General features: G+C 40.4%; 2 protein-coding genes across 7 annotated transcripts in view; one reads left to right on the top strand and one right to left on the bottom strand.

Annotated features, from left to right (window-relative positions):
• The window catches only part of FIP1L1 (factor interacting with PAPOLA and CPSF1), a 38,956-nt gene extending 20,874 nt beyond the window's left edge, over positions 1 to 18,082 (bottom strand). For 2 of the 6 annotated variants that reach the window (XM_039551034.1, XM_039551038.1), the window contains exons 1-9: positions 17,943 to 18,082; positions 17,214 to 17,253; positions 14,796 to 14,853; positions 12,184 to 12,287; positions 9,846 to 9,907; positions 9,542 to 9,649; positions 8,277 to 8,407; positions 7,934 to 8,002; positions 5,233 to 5,342 (exon numbers count right to left, since the gene is read on the bottom strand). In XM_039551034.1, the coding sequence (XP_039406968.1) occupies positions 5,233 to 5,342; positions 7,934 to 8,002; positions 8,277 to 8,407; positions 9,542 to 9,649; positions 9,846 to 9,907; positions 12,184 to 12,287; positions 14,796 to 14,853; positions 17,214 to 17,253; positions 17,943 to 18,024 (764 nt within the window). In that variant the 5' untranslated portion in view covers positions 18,025 to 18,082. The remainder of the gene's footprint in view (positions 1 to 5,232; positions 5,343 to 7,933; positions 8,003 to 8,276; positions 8,408 to 9,541; positions 9,650 to 9,845; positions 9,908 to 12,183; positions 12,288 to 14,795; positions 14,854 to 17,213; positions 17,254 to 17,942) is intronic. The other 4 variants (XM_039551033.1, XM_039551036.1, XM_039551037.1 and 1 more) reach the window with 4 other exon arrangements.
• A 3,130-nt stretch (positions 18,083 to 21,212) lies between these two features.
• The window catches only part of SCFD2 (sec1 family domain containing 2), a 195,733-nt gene continuing 193,070 nt past the window's right edge, over positions 21,213 to 23,875 (top strand). Inside the window, 2 exon segments of the mRNA XM_010402156.3 lie at positions 21,213 to 21,775; positions 21,778 to 21,957. Coding sequence (XP_010400458.2) covers positions 21,220 to 21,775; positions 21,778 to 21,957 — 736 coding nt within the window. The 5' untranslated portion in view covers positions 21,213 to 21,219.

Here is a 23,875-nt window from a genome sequence, read left to right on the forward strand (position 1 = left end):
ACCTACCTTTCTAAACTTCCCTAGTGGTCTTGCATGGCCTTCCAGCACTGCTAAACTGGATTATTATTTTGCTTTAAGTAACTAAATTGAAAACATAGGTATTATAAAATAGTTGTTAAAATAACTGTTTTCACCATCTCAGTCTTCACTGACAGTGCATTTGGTTTCAGAGTTCTAAGACACTTGTTCTCCTCCATCACCGGTATCTTCTCTTAATTATCTAAACCATCTCCTAGAAAACTCATTTTACCTAGCTTTAGTCCTTGTGCATAACAGATGACACTATTCCACAGCAAAAAGTCCCTGCCTGGCTCACTCCACTGATTTACAGGGCTTCCACTTGGGAGTGATGTACACAGCAAGAATTAAGACTCTTCCTCTCTTGTACTGTTTGCACACTGCCAGCAACTCTTAAAATCAGCACTGAAAACACACACAATGGCACCAATGCAAGACTACTGGGCATTAAAGCAATATATGCCTCAACCATATTACAATAATATTAATTTTGGCTTGGGAAGCAGCCCAAACACACCACTGCAATATCAAATGAAGCAAACCTAGACTACCAATTAGTTGATTCCTAGACATCAATTTTACTGAAATAAATAGAGCTTTCACTTAATTTAGATTGTGAAGAGTGTACCTGTGCTCAGTCTTACTGAGACGGTACTTTATAATTATTACTTAAATAATGTTGTATAGTGTTATGTCCACTGTTCTTCCCAACAACTCCCAAAATATTTAATTTTCATAATGATGGATGAGTTTGGGAAATTGCCATCACACCTTGAACTTGACAAATTCTCTATTTCCAAGATTGCAATAACTACTTCATTGAGTACTCCACTAAAAGAGCTTGAAATTGAACACGAGGAAGCATAGATTCAGTGGCAAATAAAGCGGCAGATGACACCTCGAATCACAGGTAAAGTCACAGACATTAAGTCACAGCAAGTGGGCACAAGGAGAAATTTCCAAGACTCCCCAGACATTATCTAGAGTCCTGATAAGATGTTAAGCAGGCATTACTCGGTTTCTGTCTCAGTGCCATAAGAAAAGAAAAGGAAGGGCTTAGTTTGTCCCTTATGCGATCAAGGCACCTGGAATACAGATGCATTCCCAATGGATCCATTGAAACATAAAAAGGCAGTCCACACGTGTGGGATGCACATGAACCACAGCAGAGTTCATACAAAGTGTAGCTTAAAAGGAACATTCCAGCAACTCTGAGTTATTTCACTCCAATTAGAGAATGGTTATTTATGGGTTATTTGCACTAAGAATACCACTCTCCATGGAGATTAATTCAGAAAGATAACTCAATCTCATTTGGAAAGCTGAGTTTAGATTCTACAGAGAAAAGAGAAAGGGGGGAAAAAAGAAGAAGAAGAAGAAAAAAAGAAGGCAAACCCAGTTATTTTCCAAGTTCATAGCTTTAGAAATCATTATCCTTACCACAGATAAAATAAATAATCTGCTTTTTGGAACACCACCATATGACTCTTCAGGATTCAGAAACAGATTAACTACAGGAGGCCACATTTATTTAGCAGACTTACAGTATAGCCTAATACGTATGGAATTATAATATGCTTCAATATGTTCTTTTCTTCTTTCTTGATTTGCTGATGTATTTTATGTTTTATTTTCCTCCTCTTGAGGACAGCCTCAACTTTGCTGAGCTCACCACTGATTGATATAAATAAGAATCTAACAGATTTACTACAGAAACCACTTGTATAGAAAATAGACTTTTTTTCAGAATAATATCTGAGTATCTTTTACTTAGTCTTGCAAAGCTAGTTAATGAAACAAGAGAAACTGGTACTTTTTCATAGTAATGAAAGATCAGAAATCTATTTTCTATAAAAAATCTGTTGACAGAAAGCTCTAAGCACAGATAAAGCTGATGAATAGCCCACTGCACTGATGGGCTAATTTCTCCGAAAGCAAGACCCATTTAAATGTAATGTACACTTCAGTAAAAGCATAAATGGAGGTTAAAAACCAAAAAACTTCTGACAGAAATAAATTTTGTGATGGAGAGCTGCTATAGGTATTACTTGAATGAGAAAATACAAGCTTTTACAGCCAGCTTATAAATGAAACTTACGCTTATTTCTCTACTACTAAAGAAAAACTGTCTCACAGTCCTTGAAAAATGACATAAGGAAAAGCACTGGTCCGAAAAAAACCCAACTTGGTTAGTTACGACACAATTGAAACATATCAAAGCCCTCTTCATGGTCTAGAAAGCACTGTAGTCAAAAGAGGTTCCTTCAGGTTTTTACCGTAATTATGACTATGCCCACAATAAATCTTTAACTAACTCCCTCTTGAAAACAAAGATTTTATTTTATACCACATTGTTTGTATACAATGTCCATTTACTAAACTATTTCCATTATGATCTAACTCCTCCCTCAGGGTTACACAACACTTTATGCACTCAACAGCCCTAAGTATCACAGAATCAAGGCAAGAAATCCAGGTGTCATTTCTAAACAACTAGTATTTCAGCTAGGATTAAGACAGCCACTGTTCAAGTAAAATTTCCCAGAGATACACTGTATGAACAAGCACAGAATTTTTCTTTGAATTACACATTTAGGATGCATTTCTAGTGAATTAGCAACATTCATTTGCTGGTGAGCCATAACACTGTTCCTATTTTGTCAACTACAACTTCCATATCGGTAACGAGTAATATTATTGCTAGACCTCAGGGGTTTTTGGGGTTTTTTTGAGACAATTTGCAATCACATGCAAGCATCTGCTGTACTCAAATCAAAAAGGTAAAAACATAAGCACAGAATTATTTTAATGTACATTTACAAACAAACGAAAGAAAGTAAACACCACTATCTGTCCCCAGAGTTGCAACCGAAGAGCCATATGTAATGCAATGTCCATGTGTAAAATCATCCATGAAGCAATATTACAGCCCTGACTAGTAAGTGAGGAACTAAAATGTTAAATGAGCATCATGCCCTGAATTGTTTTTCCCCTTCACCTTAATTCCCATCATTGGTCCCTCCTGTATTGTTCCTACCATATTTTGATGCCCAAACTTGCTTTTCTGGAGGCAGTGTTTGTCTGTGACTGAGAAGAGCTGCTGCTTTTTCTGGTGAGGTAAATTGCCTAAATCTTTCTGTTTCCTTACCAATCCCCACACCAATGCTGCTATACCAAATTGTATCAATCTTCTCTCCCTTTCATAGAATATATCAACTACTACTAGAAGCCAAGAGAAATTTTACTGCTACATGAGAAGTGCTTCCAGCAATTTCTCAACAAGGCTACTGCAAATGCCACATGGCATAAAGGCAATTATTTTAAATCATTGAAGATCTATATTGCTGAAAATTTTCTGCCTACTTAAAATAAACTCTTTAACAAAAGAAAGAAATTAGTCCAACCCCATAAAACACTGCCTGGTTATACAGAAGTTAGTAATACAGGCTCTTATAAAAAGAAAATAGTAGATGCATTATGGAAAAGTAATTAAAGTAGAAGTATATATAATCCACACAGCTAACATAAATGCATTCACTGAGCTACTCTCAGACTTCTGAGCATACATTTCTTTCAAAATCTTTTCTGACCACTTGGTAGAAACGCCTTTCTTTGCAGAAGAATCTATTTTAAGCAAGTGTATCCATAGGAGCAAGGATTAAATAAGGGCAGAAGCCAGTTTTGTCATTGTAACAACTTATAAATACAGTATTCACACTAAATGTATACAAAACAACCTATTTACCCACTGGAATGCACAAGTGATACAATTGTCAGTGATATCTCACAAAGCGGTATGCCAAAATAAATGTTAAAAAGTGACAGTTCTCACAACTGCAAATTTCACACAACCACAGAATTTACACAATGCATTTTTTCTACAACTTTAAACTTGACTACATTTTAATAACCTGGTCACTAATTACTTCCTAAAGTAGTTTAGAGGTTCTCTGTCCACCACCAAGATGAACAAAGAATTGAAATCCTGTAACAAAACCTATGGTAGATATAGATTTGGAATCCTTACCCTGTGAACATTACATTCCAGTTTGAGACCTCTGTTACAAGAACATCGTACATTAAAAGCAATTCAGAAAAGCAAATTTAAAAAATAGCTACAGGGTTGGCACAAAGTTTGAAAGACTTCTTGTTTCTTTGACAAAAAAAAATAGGAAATCAAAGAACTAAAATCTACTACACATGGAGCAGCATAACTTGATAGCTTGGAGAAAAATTTAGGCTACCAGAAGGAATATTCTAGAAGTGAAAGAAAAGTGCAGGCAAGGGTATGGTTGATTCACACTCCCCCTCACCCCCCCAGAAAAATACATTTGGGTGTTGAACTGACTCTTATTGGATGGAATAGTTGAACACAAGTGCCTCTAAATTAGTCAAGGTACCGACGGATGCAGTGCTAAAGATAGGTCATAGCTCCTAATCTTTAATGGTTGATGATGAAAGTGTACAATCTGTTCTACCTTTCTTACCATCATTTGTAACATGACAGTAATGATAATGGCTTTTAATTTGCACAGAACCAAAACTTCTAAACAGGATCACTAAAGAACTGAAGTAAAACAGAAGCATGGATTGATCCTAAGCCAAGTGCCAGATATCAAGCAGCAGTGGCTTACATACAAAAGACAGAACTTACTAAAGCCCGGGGCTGGGAGAAGAACCCCACTAAGGAAATAATTTCTCTCATTTCAAAGAAAGTGCAATAAAATATTCAAATATGGAGAAACTAAAGCTGCCTTGCAGGAAAGAGACTAGGTTCCAGGAATTCTTCACTTGTTAAAATCATAGCTGTCAGATTCCATCTTGTTTAACTGAAAAAATGCGTTAGCTAATACTCATAAGGACCCTAACTAGAAATATTATGAAGGCAAATGTAATTATACACAGAAAACACAGTGTCATAAATCAACAACTGGATTTCTGTAACTGTCTTGTTACTTGGTCCTGCTGTTTTATCTCCCCTTTTCTTCTACTTTTCCCCTAATAGCCAAGAAGGTATTACCGTAGCATCGCCAAGAAGGTAGTAACATAGTATTCATGTCTGATTATGCTAAATGGTATTAGGCTACTTCTACCCCTCTTTTCTGCCTGTTACAGAAACACGCTTTCCTTTTTTTCCTACAAAAATCGTAAACTTCAAAGACATAGAGGTAACAGTATAAAGAGTTCTTTGGTCATGAGTTACAGCTAACTGACCTGTTTGCTGGAATTCCTGATTTGAATAAGGCAGGAGGAGATGTGAAATCAGGTTTGGTCGACTGCACAGCCAACTCTTTCTCCAAATTTCCAGTTCTGCCCTGCTGTACCTTCAAAATAATGTTTCATCATTAGTTTACCCTCGCAAGTGTAGCAGCTCCAACACTCAACATAACAAATAGCCAACACAAAAAGAAAGTAAGTTCAACTTTATTCAGATTTTCAAAAAATGTCACCTCTGCACAGATAGCAAAGTTATGTATTTTGTATTGATGTATTACTTAAGTACTGTGTTTAATATATGTAAGAATCATTATGCCAGAGAATGAATTGTTACAGAAGATCACACAGTTTAAATATTTATTTTCCAAGCATTTCATTTGTATGTGAACAGACCAAACTGATTTTCTTGAAGCATGTCCTGCATGAACAAAGTTACATCTTAATTTTTAAAAGAAGGAAACTTATTAAAAAGATCTTCATAATCTTAACAGAGATATCTAACAAGCCTGCTATCCATTACCAACAAGCCATGAGACAACTTGAATGGATTCTCCATCTGCCTCACAGATCATGAGATCTAGTAACCACTTAATTTCCAAGTCATACCAGGAAGCCACCTCATACTCCAGGTTATGCAAACTGTAGAAGATTTTTCATTAGTTCAGACTGAATACTTCAGAAACACCCTGCTGTTTCTGAAGTACTGCAAAATTCCAGACACTTTTTTTTTTATTAAAGCTATTCAAAAGCTTTGGTGCAAGTACATCAAGTATTGTTTTACTCCAGCAGCAGCTTCATGTGAAAGAAAAACCTACATGGGTTAGCATTAAAGACAAATATATACTGATTCAATTTTTAAAGTCACTCCCACTGTACCAGCTACATCACTCTACATAGCTAGTCCACTCATGCTAGAACACTGTATAAACTACGATCTCACAGCTTATAGGCAAGTGAACTACTATGTTTCTACAGAGTCTCACTTCTAAACATGGGCACTCTTTCCCAAACCCACAAAAATGCACATCAATAGTTAAAATTCATTAAAAATTTAATTAATATTTCCTATCCAGAAATATGAGGGGGAAAAGGTAAAAGCATTGATCTGAAAAAGACTTCTACAAATTAATGAGTAACTGGCAAATGTAGGAGACATTCTTGTGGAAACCAAAAAGCTAGCAGAGAGATTTTCTAGCTTTCTGCAGCCACCTGTGAAAGTCTCCTTTCTCATGCAAACTAGCTGGGAAATGTTCGAGGATTTGTAAACTATTTCACAGGTGCAGGCCGTTTGTGTCTTTGTTTTCCACACCAGGAAAAATATTTTGGAAATGGGTGTCAGAGCATTCCGCCAATCACTCTGGGAGGAGGATGGTCAAGCACCCAATGATGTTATGCCACTCTTGCGAACAAAGCTATATAAGCTGATTTATAAAATTAAATATAGCCACTTTTGGCCATTGAACCCGAACCTGGACTTGTGTCGTTCTTCACCATTCTTGATACAACAGCGACACATTCTTGCGTATTACAGGAGATTAATATAAATTACATGTAAATATCATGTAAATTACATGAGACTGTTTCAGAGGAGAAGGAAAAAAAGTTAGTGAAATTAATAATTATACGTAAACTCCTTGTAAAACATGACAAACTCTTACAACACAAGAGTTTGATCACCAGAGTCAATACTGAGCTAGAAATAGGGGCAGTGTTGGGTTGGACTACTTGTCCTTCTTCCTTCAGAACATTTGAAAGAAGTTTGAGATTACAGTCAGTTGCAAATTTTAACTCCTACTGTCCACTGTTTCTACTGTCCCACAGCAGTTTCATAATGATAACTGAGGAAGGTATAAAGCCCCAGAGACCTTCTGATCTATTCTTGCTAAAATAAAATCAAAATAACTGAATATCCTCAAAAAGCATATAAGAGAAAACAAAAACATCTGTCTGCAATTGACAGTTCTGTATCTGTAATTGACAGGAGTACACAGAAGAAAGAAACAGTTCCAAGTCACTTCAACAACAGTTCAAGAACAAAAATGACTACATACTGAGAATAGGTAAAATAAATAACCTTTGTATTATAATTTTAACTTTAGTGTCAAACAAATGAGTAAATGAGAAACTGGGAAGATAAAAAAAGGTTCGATCCTTAAGATAAATGCTGTCACGTAGATCTTTCTATTCTCTGAAAATCAGCATTTCTGAAGGGAAAAATTATTAGACGTAACTTGATTTATTGTCCGCTAACCCCCGAAGGATAACACAAAAACATGGAAGATTGATTTTCATATCAGAGTTGTCAAGGATAACTGTTACAAAACACAGTAAGAGCTACAATGCCACAGGAAAAATAAACACGCCATAATCTACAAAAGCTTCCCCACCACATCTGCACAAATTCTTTAATCTGCACAAAAGTATGCACTACAACTACAAATAAACCATCAAGAAAAACAATTTCACTGGGAAATTTGTTAGTTCACCAGCCCACTAACTCACATGCTTGCAGAAGAGTGACGAACAAAGCAACACTTCTTAATCCACAATTTGTGACATATACAGAAAGTCACTGTAAGATGAGAGTATGAAATAATGGCTGTGTCCATATCAGTTGTTGTTCTATCAGTCTGTGCTGGCATGGGAAGCAATACTCAAGAAAAACGAGAGCAACCAACAAAATTTTACTAAAATTCACCTTAAAAAGATGGTATCTGCCATCGAGAATCTCTGCACTTGGTCTTACTTCCATAGCTTTGTCTTCAGCCTAAGTTAAATAACACATTGCCCATTAAGATACCATACAACTCTTAAATGATGGGCCACAATCTCAATAAAGGTACAGATGCAATCTAGCTGTAGCTGTCTGTCACACTATCCACACAATTGCCAGTGAAGCAACACAGTAACACTCGAGGTTCAGGGGGGGAGTCAGGTGAAAACTCTAACAAATGTACTGAACTGGGCAGAACAAGCTTACGACACACAAACAGCTTTACAGGGAGAAAAACCACGTACAGTACCAAAAAATCACTGCTTACCGTAATTTTATTTGTGGTTGAGGTAACTGGCAAAATTTCAAGACCCATTCGTATTCTCTTTTGTTTTTCACAGTAAGCTTTCCAGGTATCTTCATTGAAGCCATAATTAAAATAATCTGAGAGATCAGCCCCTTTAAGTAGATAAGCACAGGTTTTTTAGGACATTACAAAGTCCATCTTTTCTCCACTAAACATATATACATCTCTATTTAGAGCATCAAAACTGAACAGGTATTGATCTAAAAAAGCACAACTGAAAGGCACAATTAATCAATAGACACAGAGAATTCAGGGCTAAGATCATAAAACCATTAAAATTTAGTCAGAAACAATAGATTGCCTAGCATCATGAAGTGGGGACCAAGAGTAGAGAATATCACAGGATATTATAATCCCCCATATCTTTACAATAAGATAAATATAAGATCTATAGATTTGCTTTATGTTCAGTGAAGAACCACTCCCTTTTGTTTTGCTTGCTCTGTACTTGACTTCTCATTTTGTTTGGGCTCCTACTTCATTTGATGCCAGGAAGTATTTTTATTGTAAGAGAGAGAACAGTTGTAGCTCAAATGCACAGAATATATTTAATATAGCTAACAGTTCAAACACTAGATAATTATAATTCTTTTTTTTCCATTTTGTAAATACTATTTGTATTACCAAAGCAATACTCAAACACTAGGAAAAAACTACATGCAGCAGCAAGATGTACTGCTACTAAAAAAACAATCAACGCTGGTATAATTACAAAAGTCTGGACAAATCACTTGAGCCAACAAGACAATACAGAGGAGACTCAAGGGAAGTCCGTGTGGAAAGTCCGAATTTCTTATTCAAAGCTCACGGTTGTCTATGCACTAACACAATCCAGCATGGACAGCTACGTTTCGCCATTCTTCCTGCTAAGACCTGCTAGAACTATTCTCCATTTTGCTTTATCTTGTGTTCCATGGCACAGAGCAATGGCAGTAACCTCCACAGAAACACAGATTTCCAAGGAAAGTTCAGGATATATATGTATTAAAAAAATGGCCTGTCTCTTCCTCCTGATATATGATCGGGATGCGTACTAAGAAACACAGCACACCAAACACACTGTGGCACAGCAGGAAGGCACAAGTAACGTAGTTGCTTTTTCCAAGTTATACTGTACAGTGCCTCCTAGGCATAGGTAAGATGACATCTACATGCAGTCAGTAGGAATCCCTATTAAAATAACCTACCGAAGACCTACGTATCAGTGAACGTAAACCAGACATTACCTGGCTTTCTCCAAGGTTTATCTTCAAAAGAATCTAAATCTACTTCCAGAAGTGGCACACCATTAATACTCCCTGGTGCATCTAGATCCAGTCCTTTAACTTTTGCACCTGCAAAGAAAACTTAGAAAGTTAGAGCCTTCTGCCTCTACCAAATGGAATTTTATCAGTAGCATTACACTCAGAATAGAAATAAGAAGCCAGACAAATTTATCAAGAAGTCTTAAAAGTAACAATTATTTCCTTAATCCAAAACAATCCAACCTTTTTTCATTTTATACTAATATTACTGTGTAAATTTTCTTACCAGAAGATCCATAAGCTCGTCCTCCTGCCTTAATATTGAGATTCACAGGTGCTGCTCCATAACTTTAAGAAATTAACAAAAAAAATGAATTAGACAAAGAAAACTTTTAAACCAGAAGAAAAACACAAAACAAGAGAGAGCTAGATCCAGAAACAAATTGGACCCAGGCTCAATCACCATCCTGAATCTCTAGCTTTCCAAGCTGGTAACTGTAAAAGTAAAGAGATCAGCCTAGGAGGAAGAGAGAGTACCTTTCTATGCTCAGTAGCAACTTCTCCAACTAATATACAGTAGTGAAGCAAGTCCCAGTCACTCTTCCTGAGTTGAAAGGATAAAGACCTTGATAGAAACAAGAATGGACAGAACCAGAAGAAGAGAGAGAAAGGAAAAATGCAGTTCATATATGGATACAGATGATAGTCTGGGGATTAGAGTAAAAACAAAATAAATTAAAAAATAAAAAGGAAAGGTTTAGATGGATAATTTTCTCTTTTCATAACTATTCCATTTGATTTGTACAGAAGTGGAAAATACAAGCACTTCTCTAAAATGACTGAAGTGCTGTTTCAGTGTACTAGTAATCGTCTATCCTTGTGACCAATAGAAAAGTAAGTAATTTTTCACTTTCTAAAATACTTGAGAGCTTTCTTCATAAAAATGCACTCAGAAATCTAACTACTGAATAGATTTAACTATCTTAGGAATTACAGTATTGTTCATTTGTAACATTAAGAGCTAGATTTCCCTACCATTTGTGTGCAAGGTAACTTATCCTCACAGATGACCCATGAACATCATGAGATTAGCAAGTAATTAGGCAGCCAGGGTATACTTTACAGTATCCACTTTCACACAGTTCTAGTTTTCTTCCAAGTGCTACAACAGCACAAAACTGGCATAGAACATTTACCCTTCTGATCTGCCACACTGTATTTGTGCATGATTTTGTCAAACAAATCTATAGGGATTTTTTAAACCGCAGTTGACTACTATATGAAAAATTGCTTAATCCTATAAAATAGACTTGTTCTACTGCAGTTAAAATGAACAGCAATGTTCAATTTGTTTTAGATTACTGCCCTTCTGTGAACTTTCCATCCAGTTTTCCCAGAAAAAAAGGTTTTTCAGAAAACAGGCTAGTCTATATAAAACTTTCTACTCTAATTAGATTTAGGATCATATGCTCATTGTTTCCTACATACATGGAAAGAACATCAGCAAATCCACTGAGAATATAAATCTAGTTTTGCTTTAGTACCACAAAATTTGAAGTCACTGCCTAGACCACAAGAATACTGCAAGTTATTGAAAGCAGAAAAATAAAGAACTGAAAGAATAGGGTTTTTTACATTACATTGATTTGCACAGTATTTTAGGATATGAAATACTGAAAGTTTAAAAACACTGTGTTTCAAACAGGAGTAAATCACCTGCATTCTAAAGTTAAAAACACAATGATATACATGAGTCAGACCTACCTGCAGACCTGTCATAATTCTATTAAGAAACGGCACCCTAGTAACTCTGGTTTTAATAAGCATAAAAATAATAGGATTGCCAAGAAAAACAAGTGAACCATTTCCCTCAGAAAACTTCCATGCAATGAAAAATATTATTTCATAATTTTGGGTAAAATTAGCACTGTACAAAAGTGTTCAGGGAAAAACAAGCCCTTTTTCAAGACCAGAAGGGATATGGGGCAATAAAAGCAGCAAAAACAGTACAAATGCCTAAACCATGATTTTGAGAAATAATCTCCAGAGACTTGCAACTCCGCCCTTAAAATCTTATTTGAGAACATCACTAGGGATTGAAACTACAGAGGTCTAATTAGAACTGTATCTACTACAAACAGGATGAGGGACAAACACTTCTCATGTTCTTGCCACTCTATCCTTTGCAACAACAATGTCACTGTCACAGTAACAACCCTAAAAATGCTATGTAACATAGCCATTCCATAATAAAAACCAACTCGTTCCTTTACAAACTTAATACAATTATTTCTCAAAATCTGAAAACACAATTTAAACTCATACAAAATTCCTCCTTGTACTCCACTGATTTCATTTCACTTGTTTTCAAGCTGCTGTATCATTAAAAACATGTTAAAGAGCTGAAAAAATTCTTCATTGACAGTAATTGTGCATACAACTTGACATTTTTGGCAAGTATTAAATGGCAAACATGTAGCAAAAATAAAGATAAAAAATGAAAAATAAATTAAAAAATATAAATATTAAAAAATGGCAAAGAAATGGCAAGTATTAAAGAGACTGCATTAATAATTAAATACAATCTTAAAAGTTTCCCCAGTTAATGTTTGCAAATGACTTACCTAAACTGTGAAGCTCCTGTCTTAATATCCCCTATGGTGACTTGAACATCATCTTCATCATCATCACTATCACTATCACTGTCATCCTCAGCCTCTGCCACCTTCTACGAAAGAAAAAGTCACTGCTTAGACAAAAAAGCAGTCACTTACCTTCACAATGGAAAAACAACCCAGACAAAACTATCCATTCTACAAATCTTTGAAAGAAGAAAACTCTCCTCTTCCTAGACATTAAAATTGAGTAGTATTAACAGTAAATTTAGGAGGTTACAAGCATCTGAAACATCTAGATCAAAACAGAGAAGTGTCTTTAATACTAACTTCAGTTTCTCAAGCATAAAAGAGTTTCCACTAATACCCTTCTTCCCTCTATCTAGCTCATACACACTGGTTCTACTCTTACCCTGTCATTCAGGAAAGAACTAAAAGATATGCAAGACTAGCTTCTCACCATCATCAGTTATATATCCAGAGTAACTGAAGTAAGTTTTTCCAGTTGATGATGAACACTGCACTTCAGAGAAATCTATTTCGTTCCTAACATCAGTAAGCTACATAAAGCTTACTGAGACATTTCAGCAAACAGACTGAAAAATCAGATACAAGAACATGCTGTATGCTGCCCCATAGCTCTCAAGCTTGCTGGTAAAAACAGTTGTGCCAGTTCATACCAAGAGTTCATCTAGTCCACTGCTTCAGGTTTGTTTGGTGTTTTGGTTCGTTTTTCCCCTTAGAGACCACAGGGGAGAGACAAAAAGCACATATGATGCTCCTCCCTAATTTGTTCAGCTGCTGCTTATTATCAGCTCAGGACATTTCCTAAACCCGTTATGGCTTGTCTTTTTTGTAACCCTCATTGGATCTTACTCTCAAGTACTAGTCCAGACTTCCTTTGGACTCATATAACTCCCAGCGGTGGCACTCTTTGGAGAGGAGTTCCACAGCACTGTTTGCTGCATGAAGATCCAACCTCTTTTGTTTTCATCCTGAATCCTATGATCTTCATTTTAAAGTTCCAGTCCTCTTATGGAAGAAACTACGAGGAATGAATTCTTATTTATAGTCTTCCCATATGATTTGTTAGCCTCCATCATATCCTACACATGCCTGTCTTCCCAGCTGAGAAGTTCTTGGCTACTCAGCCATTCCATGTATGAAAACTACCTTGACTACTATTGCTGCTCTTCTCTCAACTTTCCCAGTTGTAGCGAAGCCTTTATGAAATGAGGGTAAAAAACAGCAGTCAGAATTCAGGATGCAACTGAACCATGAATTTATGGTACGATATCTTCCATTTTGTTCCATATTCACCTTCTGCTACATGGCAAGGTTTAACTGCTTTTTAGACTCCTGAGTAGCATTTAATGTGTCCCTCCTAAGTGGTAATGATCAATTCAGATAATTTTATTTCTAAATCTATTTTTTCCCCCAAGGAACACCACTCTTCTTTTTCTATGCAGGATTCAATAACCATGTATTAACCAGTCAGTTCTTCACAGTTGGTCCTTGATCATACTATCTTGATTAAATTTGTAGCATCAGAAAACTTGTGATTTCACAACTTCGCTCTTTTCCAAGTAAATATATTAAACAGCACAGATAAGCACAAAATTCCAGAGAATCTTCCCTGGAGGTGACTTTCCTTCACTGTGGAAACAGAACCTTGACTTCTGCCCTGCGTTTTCTATCTATTCCAAGTCAGTTATCCATGTGGGACTCATTTTGTCACTGAATAGTTTTTTAAAATCCTTTAGTGAGGAACTTCTTCAAAAACTTTGTGGAATCCAAGTGAACTTTTCCAACCAAATCACCCATATTCACATATTGGAATCCTTCAGCAAGAGGCTGAACACATCAAAGACAAGTTGATTCTGCCCCGGCAGCCTGCAGTTATCCATGCACAGCTGAGTGCTAGCCCTTGTCTATTATACCATCTATTAAGTTGCCTGGTCTATAAATTAGACAAAAATCAACAGCTCCTTAAAAGTGCAGTCCATCCTTGCTACACAACATTAATATAATTTACATAACAATGAAGAGGCTATTCTTGAGGCGGGGGAGATAGGTTAAGTCTAGATCAGTATGGATATTCTGTAAATAACAGCTGAACACAGTCTTTCAATGCCATATGGCTGAGAAGTGCAAATTCATCACTCACCAGGCAACCCACACAGATGCCATTAAAAAGGCATTAAACAGGAAATAAAATTTTGCCTGGACGATGTACCTTTTCAACCAAAACCCACTTCACTTATAATCAATTATTTCATAGTTCCCTCCTCACAGAAATATTCACCTGTTCCTATTCAACCAGCTTGAACAACATCCATTTTCCTAAGCTGCTGCTGAACCTTCATGAACACCATTTACTATGAAGTTCATTTATTTTCTGTGAGTTAGATTTAAAAAGTGGACTGCAGCTGGAAATTTGATGTCCTAATTTAGTCATTTCTACAGTTTCTGCAGATCACAAACACATTATAGAAAAAAAAAGAGCACACACTTAGGTATCAATTCATTTAAATGTAAGTCCTAGTCAAATAATCAATTCCCGATAAATCACAGAATCAAAACATATTAAAGTAGTATTCCAGAAACACATTTAAAACTACCGTTTTCACAACGCCATTTTCTGCAGCTTCCTCTTCACTTCCAGGTGGGGGTGGAGCACTTAAACAAAAACAAACACAAGAAGATGAACCTAGGTATATATTATTTCACAGGTATCAGCAAATGATGAAACCAACCCTGAAATGATGAAAGAAAGCTTTGCTACATCATTCCAGACAAAAAGCCAAGGCTCCAGTAGTCTTCTGCATTAATTAAAAAACAAAGCCAACATATTAAAAAAATCTAGACGAATATAACTTTATATTAGCAATATTTAGCTATCATAAATCATACTAACTGGATGTTTGTAGAATAGTTGGAAGTAATGAGGCATTACACTTGCATCTTCTTTTGAAATCAAACTGAAATACTTTGTAGCATATGAAGGGAGAATAAGTTTTTTAGGTATTTTTTCACTGCAGACTGACACTTATCAAAGGCATAATGGAAAAAACATTTAAACACCCATAGGTAATGTTTCACTGAAACAGAATCCCCACATCAGCATTGTGAAATTTTCTTCTACCATATGGAATAGTTACAATTCAATGACTCATTCCATTATATTTTAACTGTAGACTGAGAACTGTAAAAATTTTAAAACTACTAGTCCGTCTACAAGGACGAGTACTGTGACATCCATGCAAATGAGCTGTCCCACTGGGCCTACCTACCGCTGCTTCTTACACAGCAATATTTTAACTTCCACAGTCCCATTAGCTGTTAGGATGCTGCACCACAAATACCAGAGTAAGCTGGGAAACCGTAGTCTTTCACTAAAAAGGTACTTCTGAAACAGAGTGAGCAATTGCCAATTTTTATTGAATAGAATGATTCTAATCCCATACTCTGTTGGCAACACACTCATGAGTGTTGCACCCAATACAGCCCAGCTATTGACTCAGCATTCAAGCTTGATCATTTCACTTCATCACCTGGTAAAACAACAGACTAGCTATAGAACCTGAATAACACCTCCCACTTTTTTGTGTACACAAACAATGCCAAAACTGAGAGGCCAGAGACCAAAACTTTTAACAGGTGAACTGTCCCCATACTTTCACAGTTCCATACACAACTCTTAAGATGCCTAAGTTAGTATTTGTTACGCTTTTTGTCCAAAACTATGCATTGAGACAGCCAAATGCCAAACTAGACACTATTGACCAAAAACTGGAGTACACTGTTTCTAAAGATTATTTTGCCCTCCATGCAAGTGATTTTCCTAAATAACAGTAATACTGACAAAGATGACAGGTCAAGAAAAGGTAACTGAACATAGGGAATCAACTGATATGGAATAGCTTCTACATAAAGAGCAAGTAAGTGACTAGAATTCTTTGTTCTGGAAGAGATGGGATTCAAGACGAACGCAATGGAGGTCTAAAAATCTGTTAAGTGACAGGGAAAAAGTGACAGAAAACAACTCTGTTTCTTATACTACAGAAATAATAGGAAGCAAATAATTACACCTAGTAGCCATTTCACAGTGGTATCATATATAGTCATGTGGTGGAGGTTATTCCTGCTTTATCAATAGGTGCTTGTCAAAAGTTGACATGAACTCAAAAAAGCAACTGAGCAAGCTTATGAACAAGCAGTCCACTAAGGCTAACTAAATGCAAGAGTTCTCACTGAAAAACCTGAAACATCTATAGAAAATAACAGTGTATGTTTTCATGTATTGACTTTCACTTTATTTGTTTAATATATCTTGACAATCAACAATTTCCATATTTTACCAATTATGAGAATTTCCTTCATTCAGCACAAGTGACTGACTCCCTTTTCCAGTCAGTCCTTGTTACTAATCTCCATTAACTTTGTTAGGTTTTCAAGGCAGCATCTTTGTGCTCTCATACAGCTCTTTGTAACTAAAACAGGCTCCCTCCAAATACTTCCATAGCTTTCCTAAATTTCTTTCAAATACTGTCTCACTGGTAAAAAAAACCAAACCAACCCTGAAAACCTAAGCAGATGTGATCTGTATGTGACACTGCCTTGTAATCTTCATCTGCTTCCTTGTATTCCTGTTTTTGTAACTACACTGCAAACTCTTTGGGAGACAGGATGTTTTTCAGTTGCTAAATTATCTCAAACAAATCAAGTCCTGATCCATTGTTAAGACCATAAAGCACAATGATTACAAAAATAATTGTGCCAACAAACCTGTTGGCATTTTGTGAGGGGTAATTGCTGTCCATACAGTTAAACTAACTTTCACACTTAAGTAACACAATTTCACCGGTAAAGCCACTTCACAGAAAAGCAAAGTCCAAACATATTATCTTAAGGACATTTTCAAAGACACCAGAGCGTGTTCAGCTACTACCAACTTTCAAGCAGCTGGAAAGAAGAATGTAGTGAATACAATTTTTGTGCAACCATGCTACAGGGCTTCCAGTTGTCAGGATACTTACCTAGATTTTTCTTCTTCTGGTCTCTCTGCTTCATTTTCATCTACCATAAGAGAAAAGAAACACACTATTTAAGAATAAAATTCCCAGGATATCAACTGTGACAGATTATCTTCACATGTAGAATGTTAGGGCAACTCTTCAGATTACTATTGAGACATGTTCTTAACATTTCAATTGTGAAATCATTTGAGCAGACCCCTGAGTGCTCACAGTGCTCTGCACTGACAGGTCTACCACATGGGCAAGGTTTAGTTTATATGTTTCATTACCATCCGAACGTAAATATAGTCCCTAAAGTTGTAAAAAAAGTTAATACATAAAAGGTTAAGGCTGTTTCAGTACTTCAACGCCGGGAACTCGGGCAGGAGGGCACCAGGGAGAGCTCGGGCCCCCAGGGGTGCCTGTGGGGACAGGGACACCACGCGGGGCTCTCGCCGCTGAGGCCCAGCACGCCTCGGCCTGCGCGGCCGGGGCTAAGGGCCCGCGGCACCGACAGCGGAGACCGGGGAGGGGAAGGGGCCAGGAGCCGCCGCCACCGGGGGCTGGCCGGGAGGAGAGAGGAAGCTGCGCAGCCACGGGGGCGGCGGGATGGGGGGAACTTGTTCAGCGGCCCGGCGAGGCGGCGCACGCCGCGGCCTGCGCACCCCCGCACGGCCCCCCCGCCGCGGCGGCGCCGGGCCGGCCCGCTGGGGAGGCGGGCTGGGCACGGGGGTCGGGGAAGGTCCGTACCGCCATAGAGCCACTCCTCCTCCTCGTCCCCGGCGGCCCCATCGGCGTCCGCCGACAGCCGCTCCGCCTCGCCGGTAGACATGGCCGCCTCCCGCGGGACGCGCGGGCCCGGCCCCGGCAGCGCCTCCCGCCGCCGGGCCGCCCCACCGCACCGCCCCCGAGCTCCCCCGCGCCTCGGGCCGCGGCCAGGAGGTGCACGGGCGGGCGGCTGCGAACGCCCAACGCGGCCTCTCGCGGAGGATCCGCCGCCGCCGCCACCCGGCGCTTCCCCTCCCCCCCGCGTGAGTGACACGCACAGGAAGCGGGCCCGGCCCGGCCCCGCGGCGCCCCGGGCACGGGCTGCGGGGGGCGGCCCGGCCGGGCCCGGCCCCGGGACTGCCCTCCCCGCCGAGCCGGCCTGGCACCGTCCGTGCGCTGCCACTCACCGCGGCTGTGCTTTCGCCGCTCTCCCGAGGCGCACTGCGAGAGCCGCCTTCCCTTCCTCTCGCTGCCCTTTGCTCTCGGTGGTCCTTGTGCTCTCCTGCGTCCCTGAACGCCCGTCCGTGCGCTGGGCAGAGATCACTGGCAGCATGGCGATCTCCTCGAGAACATCCTTGCCTATCTCCAGAAGTAGGACTTGGCTACACACGTACACTCCGGTACCGTGCATCTACTGGCGGCTGATGGCAGCTGCCGGGGGAGCGTAACCACGGGGTAAACACGCTGCTTCTGCTAGTACTGTCCCTCGGCTCAGGGACTATCCCAGCTGGCCGTAGTATTTTAGGTTTAACAACTCTTCATAGATTTTTCTTTCCTCCACAAATTTCCTGATTTTATTTTTAGCTACAATAAGAGTGTAACATTCATTGTGTGCTGTGAGTATTCCAAAGTGTTTCTATGTTCAAAGTGTTTCTATGAATTTCATGAAGAAATTGATCTGTTTTAAAAGCGGTGGGAAGTAGTGAGCCATTTTTCCTGGTGATTTTCTCACTTTCCATCTGTGAATGCTAGACAGCAACTGCAAGATTCATTGGAAAATTTAAGTACCAACGACTGTCCAAACAAGTTTTGACAAGTTGTGTGTACAAATGGAGCTTGTGATGTTTCAGGACATATATGAAAACTAAAACAGGGACCCGGTTTTTCACAGCAGGTCAATTTGGGGAAAATCAGACTAGAGGACTTCATGGTAACATAAACACAACTCTCAGTGAGGGGAGCTTATTTGAAAGTTTCACATATGGCATGACATTTCACTGGAGTTCACATGAACAACCAACCCACTCAAAATTTTTTTCACCTAAAATTAAATATCTGAGTATTGTGTACAGGTAATGAATTATGTGATGTAATTGGGTAGGTTTTCATCTTGCGATGTCATTTTTTATACAAACAGTTGTGGAGTCAGCAAAGGTGTTTTTCACCGTTTTGAGTCACTTGTTTCTCCTAAGACAAATCTGTATATGTAGTGCCTCTTAGTGATATCAGTGTCTGAATTTTCATTCCTGTTTTGTTTACTTTGCCATTTAACACAGTTTTGGCTGACATTAAATGACACGGCAGAATTCTAATAGTTTCCTTTGGCTGCAGACACAAGGAAGAAGAAAGAAAACCATGTTTGAGAAAAACACAACAAATAGAAACCAAGAATAGGCTAAGAAGATAAAATGTCTTAAAACACTTTGATGCAGATCCTCCAAGCAGTTTTCCTTGTAGAAACCTTTAAAGAGAAATCACACTGAGCTGGTGGTGACGTAAAAGTCCACCTTGACCATTTGTGGCCTGTAAAAACTGTTTCTTCTAAGGCTTTGAGTAGCTGAAAGGCTGAAGACAGAACGCCTCTTTGCGAGCTGCATCGCCATCTTCACTCATGGGTTACACTCCAGAAACCCACAAAAAGATACCAAGTTTATGGGAACCCTTTAGTACAGGTAGTTGTCACCTTGCACAAGGGATAAAATAAGATGTAAAAACTATGTAGATAATTTTATTTCATAACTTAACCATTGTGCTTTAAACTGATTAAACTCATTTTGTCTTCTGGCTAGTAATTATTTTTTTCTACACTGGCATATGCAGAACTAGTTGCAATCTATACAGTATTAATAAACTAAAAATCTATTTGTTTTCTTTAAAAAGCATCTTTCACAATAATGTCTGAAAAAAACCCTCAACCTTTTAGAAGAAGTCAACACCACTCCCTCCCCCCCCCATACCTTTTAAAATGGTTTTAAAGGTAAAGAACCCCTTAAAACTGCTGGGCAAGCCATACTTTATCTAAATTTTGTCTGTGGCACTCAACCATAAAGCAAAAACTCAGATATACATAATCTCTGAGGTAATTCAATCTGAGAGGAGGATAATTCTACTTGTTTATAAACTCAGGGGCCCAGTGGTTAACTATCCCACATCCTTTCTTAGCATTAATTTTTCAAATCAAAATAGTCAAGGGTATTAACTTACATATTTTTCTAGCATCATGAACCTTATGCCCTAAGGTTGAAATAACAGATTGGTGCTAGAACAGAACAAAGATAGGGAAGAATGCATCCAGGTAGGAATGTGAACAGAGAACACTGAAAGGAAAGGATCTGATTTAATTACTGGAAATCTAGTGATTCTTCACTACTCATGTTTTTCAGTGTTCTGAAACCAGTTGAACGTGTAAGAGACTGAAGAACAGCAGTTAAGATGGAGGGTGAACTAATTAAGTATTTTATCTCTTTATTAATGCTGATAATCCTACTATGTCAGAAAAGGTATCTTCCTCTGTACTAGGGGAGGTTGCCCAAGCGAATACTGTGTAGAACACAGATTTGCAAGCGAGCCATCCATTCTCTGGAGAGAAGAAACTGTAGATGCTTGTTATGGCGGTTTTTTCTAGTTAGCTTTGAAACTGATTTCGAGACCAAAAGCTTCTAAAGGCGGAAGTGGAACTAAACTAATTTGTCATACATGTCCAACTGTACAGAGAAAAGTCGCATTTACTGAGCACATCCACCAATGCATTCGTTCACACTAACACAAGAAATACACGATTGTAGGGCAGGGAGCAGTGAGGAAAGTTTCGTCTCTCCGGTGCTGTCCATTTAAAGTGCCGGGGAAGCAGCACTTCCCGCGGTGTCACCAAGGCAGGTGGCGGGACGGTGCCACAGCCGCGGCCCCCGGCAGCCGCAGCTCTCCCGGGCACCACGAGCGCCCCGCCTCTCCCGCCCGCAGCCAGCCCCGCGCCCGACACGTCATCGCGCGGCGCCGGCGGCGCGCCGGGCACGTGTGGAGTGTTGTGGCTGTCACCGCCATGGCGGTGCCGGAGCTGCTGCGGCAGCTGAGCCGCCGGGCCTGGGAGCCCGCGCTGGCCCGGGCGCGCCGCGCCGCCGTCCTCATGGACGCGCCCTCCGCCGAGGCGCTGCACTGGGCCGGCGGGGCGGGCGAGCTGCTGGCGGCCGGGGCGCTGGCTGTCAGCGCACTGTCCGCCGAGGCGGCGGTGCCGGCGGGGGTGGCCCGCGTCGTGTTGGTGGTGAGCGGGACGCTGCGGGGCGGCGCGGCGACCGCGGTGCGCGGCGTGCTGGAGCAGGGCGCCGTGCGGCACTGCGTGCTGGTGTGCGGCGACGAGGCGGAGGGCGGCGGGGCGGCCGAGCTGGAGGAGACCTTGCGGCGGTGGATGGGCGAGGGCGGCTGCGCCGAGGTGGTGCTGCGGGGCCCGCCGCTCCTGGCGCCCGTCTCGGCGGAGCTCTGCCTGCTGCCCGCCCTGGCAGCGCTCCTCCCGCCGCTGCCCGGCCCCGGCGGCCCCGGCCCCGCAGAGGTCGGGCTGGGTGCGCTGCCCGCCGGGCTGCGGGCGGCGGTGGCGGTCCCTGGTGGGGCGACCTCGACTCTCTCTTCACCGTCCTGGGCCTGCGGGAGGAGAGCTTCGCTGTGGGGACCTTCAGCAGGGTCGTTGCCGCTGAGTTGGCAAGCTACACCCCAGCCAGAAACAGGAGGAGGACAGCCACCAACAAGGCCTCTGTCATCTTTGTGGACAGGACGTTGGACCTCGCTGGTAAGAAATCTGCAGCTGGTATGGGCTGTCATTCTAGAGGGCCCATGCCCACCCCACCGGGAGGGTGTCAGGTAGTTGTGGGAACCCTGGTGACCTGGCATTACCAAAAGTCCATATTCCACTTGGTACCATGCTCCTCCCATCGGTATATAGCTCCAGTTCTGGGTCCTGGATGGGATTACTCTTGAGATCTGGTCTCCTAGAATACACTTGTTGGGTGGTTACTAGGCAGTCATGACAGGTTTCTGGGCTTCTTCTGAAGCTTGGAGAAACATGTCTGGGTTCAAAGTGGTAGTTGCCATAAGTTTGACGTTGTCCTGCTCCAGTAGGAAAACTTGGTGTTCCAGCATTCTGCTGGTGATGTCCTTTCTACTCAAAAACAGCTATTACCATGTGGCATATGTATATTGTAATCTTTTGTCCCAGTGTCAGTTTTTGTGCTTCTTGGATTAAAAGCACTGCAGCTACCACTGCTCTCAAGCATCCAGATCATCCATTACTCACATTGTCCAGTTGTTTTCAAAAGTACCTTACAGGCTGCTTCCTTGACCCCAAACACTGTGCCAAAACCCCTAGTGCCAGGTGCATCCTTTCATGCAGAAATAACTCACATGGTTTTGTTAAGTGGTGATCCCTGGTGTCAGTGGCCCCAAAGTCATACTTAACTGCCTAATGAACTGGTGCTGCTTTCCAAATTAGGAGAAAAGTTGGCATAACTGAGCTGGTTACCCTCCTGTTCTTCTTGGTTCATGTTTAGCATGATCTTACACGATAAGCAGTGTGCAGTTCCATTCCGTAGGCTAGTGGTTTGAAGAGTAATCATTGTATTTACCCACCAGGTGTGCAAACAGTTCTTCATCTGGCAACAGTGGGAGCATGTTTAACCCCATGGCCATGATGGTTGGTTGCACATCCTCATATCCCAGTGGGTCATAGAAATGAAGAGTAAAGCAGAAGGCTCTGCTGGAAATCCAAAGGTTTGTTTCTAGCGCTTCCATTTTGCTGCAAACTAGAGACCCTAACTGTGCCTGTGTGCAACCTTGAGGTGTGCAGGAAACAATCTGCATGTTTCAGACTGAGCCTTATGGATTTCTGTGAAGCATCCGATGCATCTACTTGTCACTCTTATCTTTGTATCTGTCTAAGAAGATACACATCTCTGTATAACCCTTAGCCGTATCTATGTGCCTGGAAGTGTTTCTGTGCATATCTGTATTGATGTAGGAATGGCTGCATTTGCTATCCCCGTCATACATACCTTCTGCTGGCATCCACGGAGTGTGGGCCTGGTTCTGTTTGTAGTCAGTAATTCGGGTCATAATTTTTTGCCACCACATGTCATGTAGCAAGCACTTGCCACAATGTTGCACCCTGCAGCTCATCGGTTTCTGAATTTTCCTCTGCATCGTTTTTCCTCCCATAATTTTGCTATTGTGTATCCTTGCACAGCTGTAGGGTTCATAGCTGTCAACAATGTGCTAAAGAGCAGCTATGGATCTGGGCAGTTAATGCTGTGCTGGGGTTGGGAAGATTGATTGGAAGACTGCAGGAGAGTGGACTTGGATAAGGAGCCTTAAAGTGAAATTGTGAGAAGAGTGTTGGTTTTGGGTGGGAACTGGGCAAGGATTTATGCTCTCAGATGGTGAGGAGAAGTAAAAACAACAAAAAAAACCAGATGTGGGGTGACAAGGAGCTGCCTGACAAGGAGACTCTTGAGAAGGTATGAAGAGAGATAATTTTTACCAGCTTAAACCTGGGAAGTGTGAAATCTTGTACTTCAGTAGGAGAAGGATTTTTGGAGATAACAGCAGGGCTGTAGTGGCACAGCGTTGGAAGGAAACATCCAGGCTCTTGGAGTAAGGATGAGAAGTTACAGGATTTATTTTTTAAAGATTCTATTCTCACTATCCATAAATGA

Source organism: Corvus cornix, chromosome 4, assembly GCF_000738735.6.
Source record: "Corvus cornix cornix isolate S_Up_H32 chromosome 4, ASM73873v5, whole genome shotgun sequence".
NCBI classification, from domain to species: Eukaryota; Metazoa; Chordata; class Aves; order Passeriformes; family Corvidae; genus Corvus; species Corvus cornix.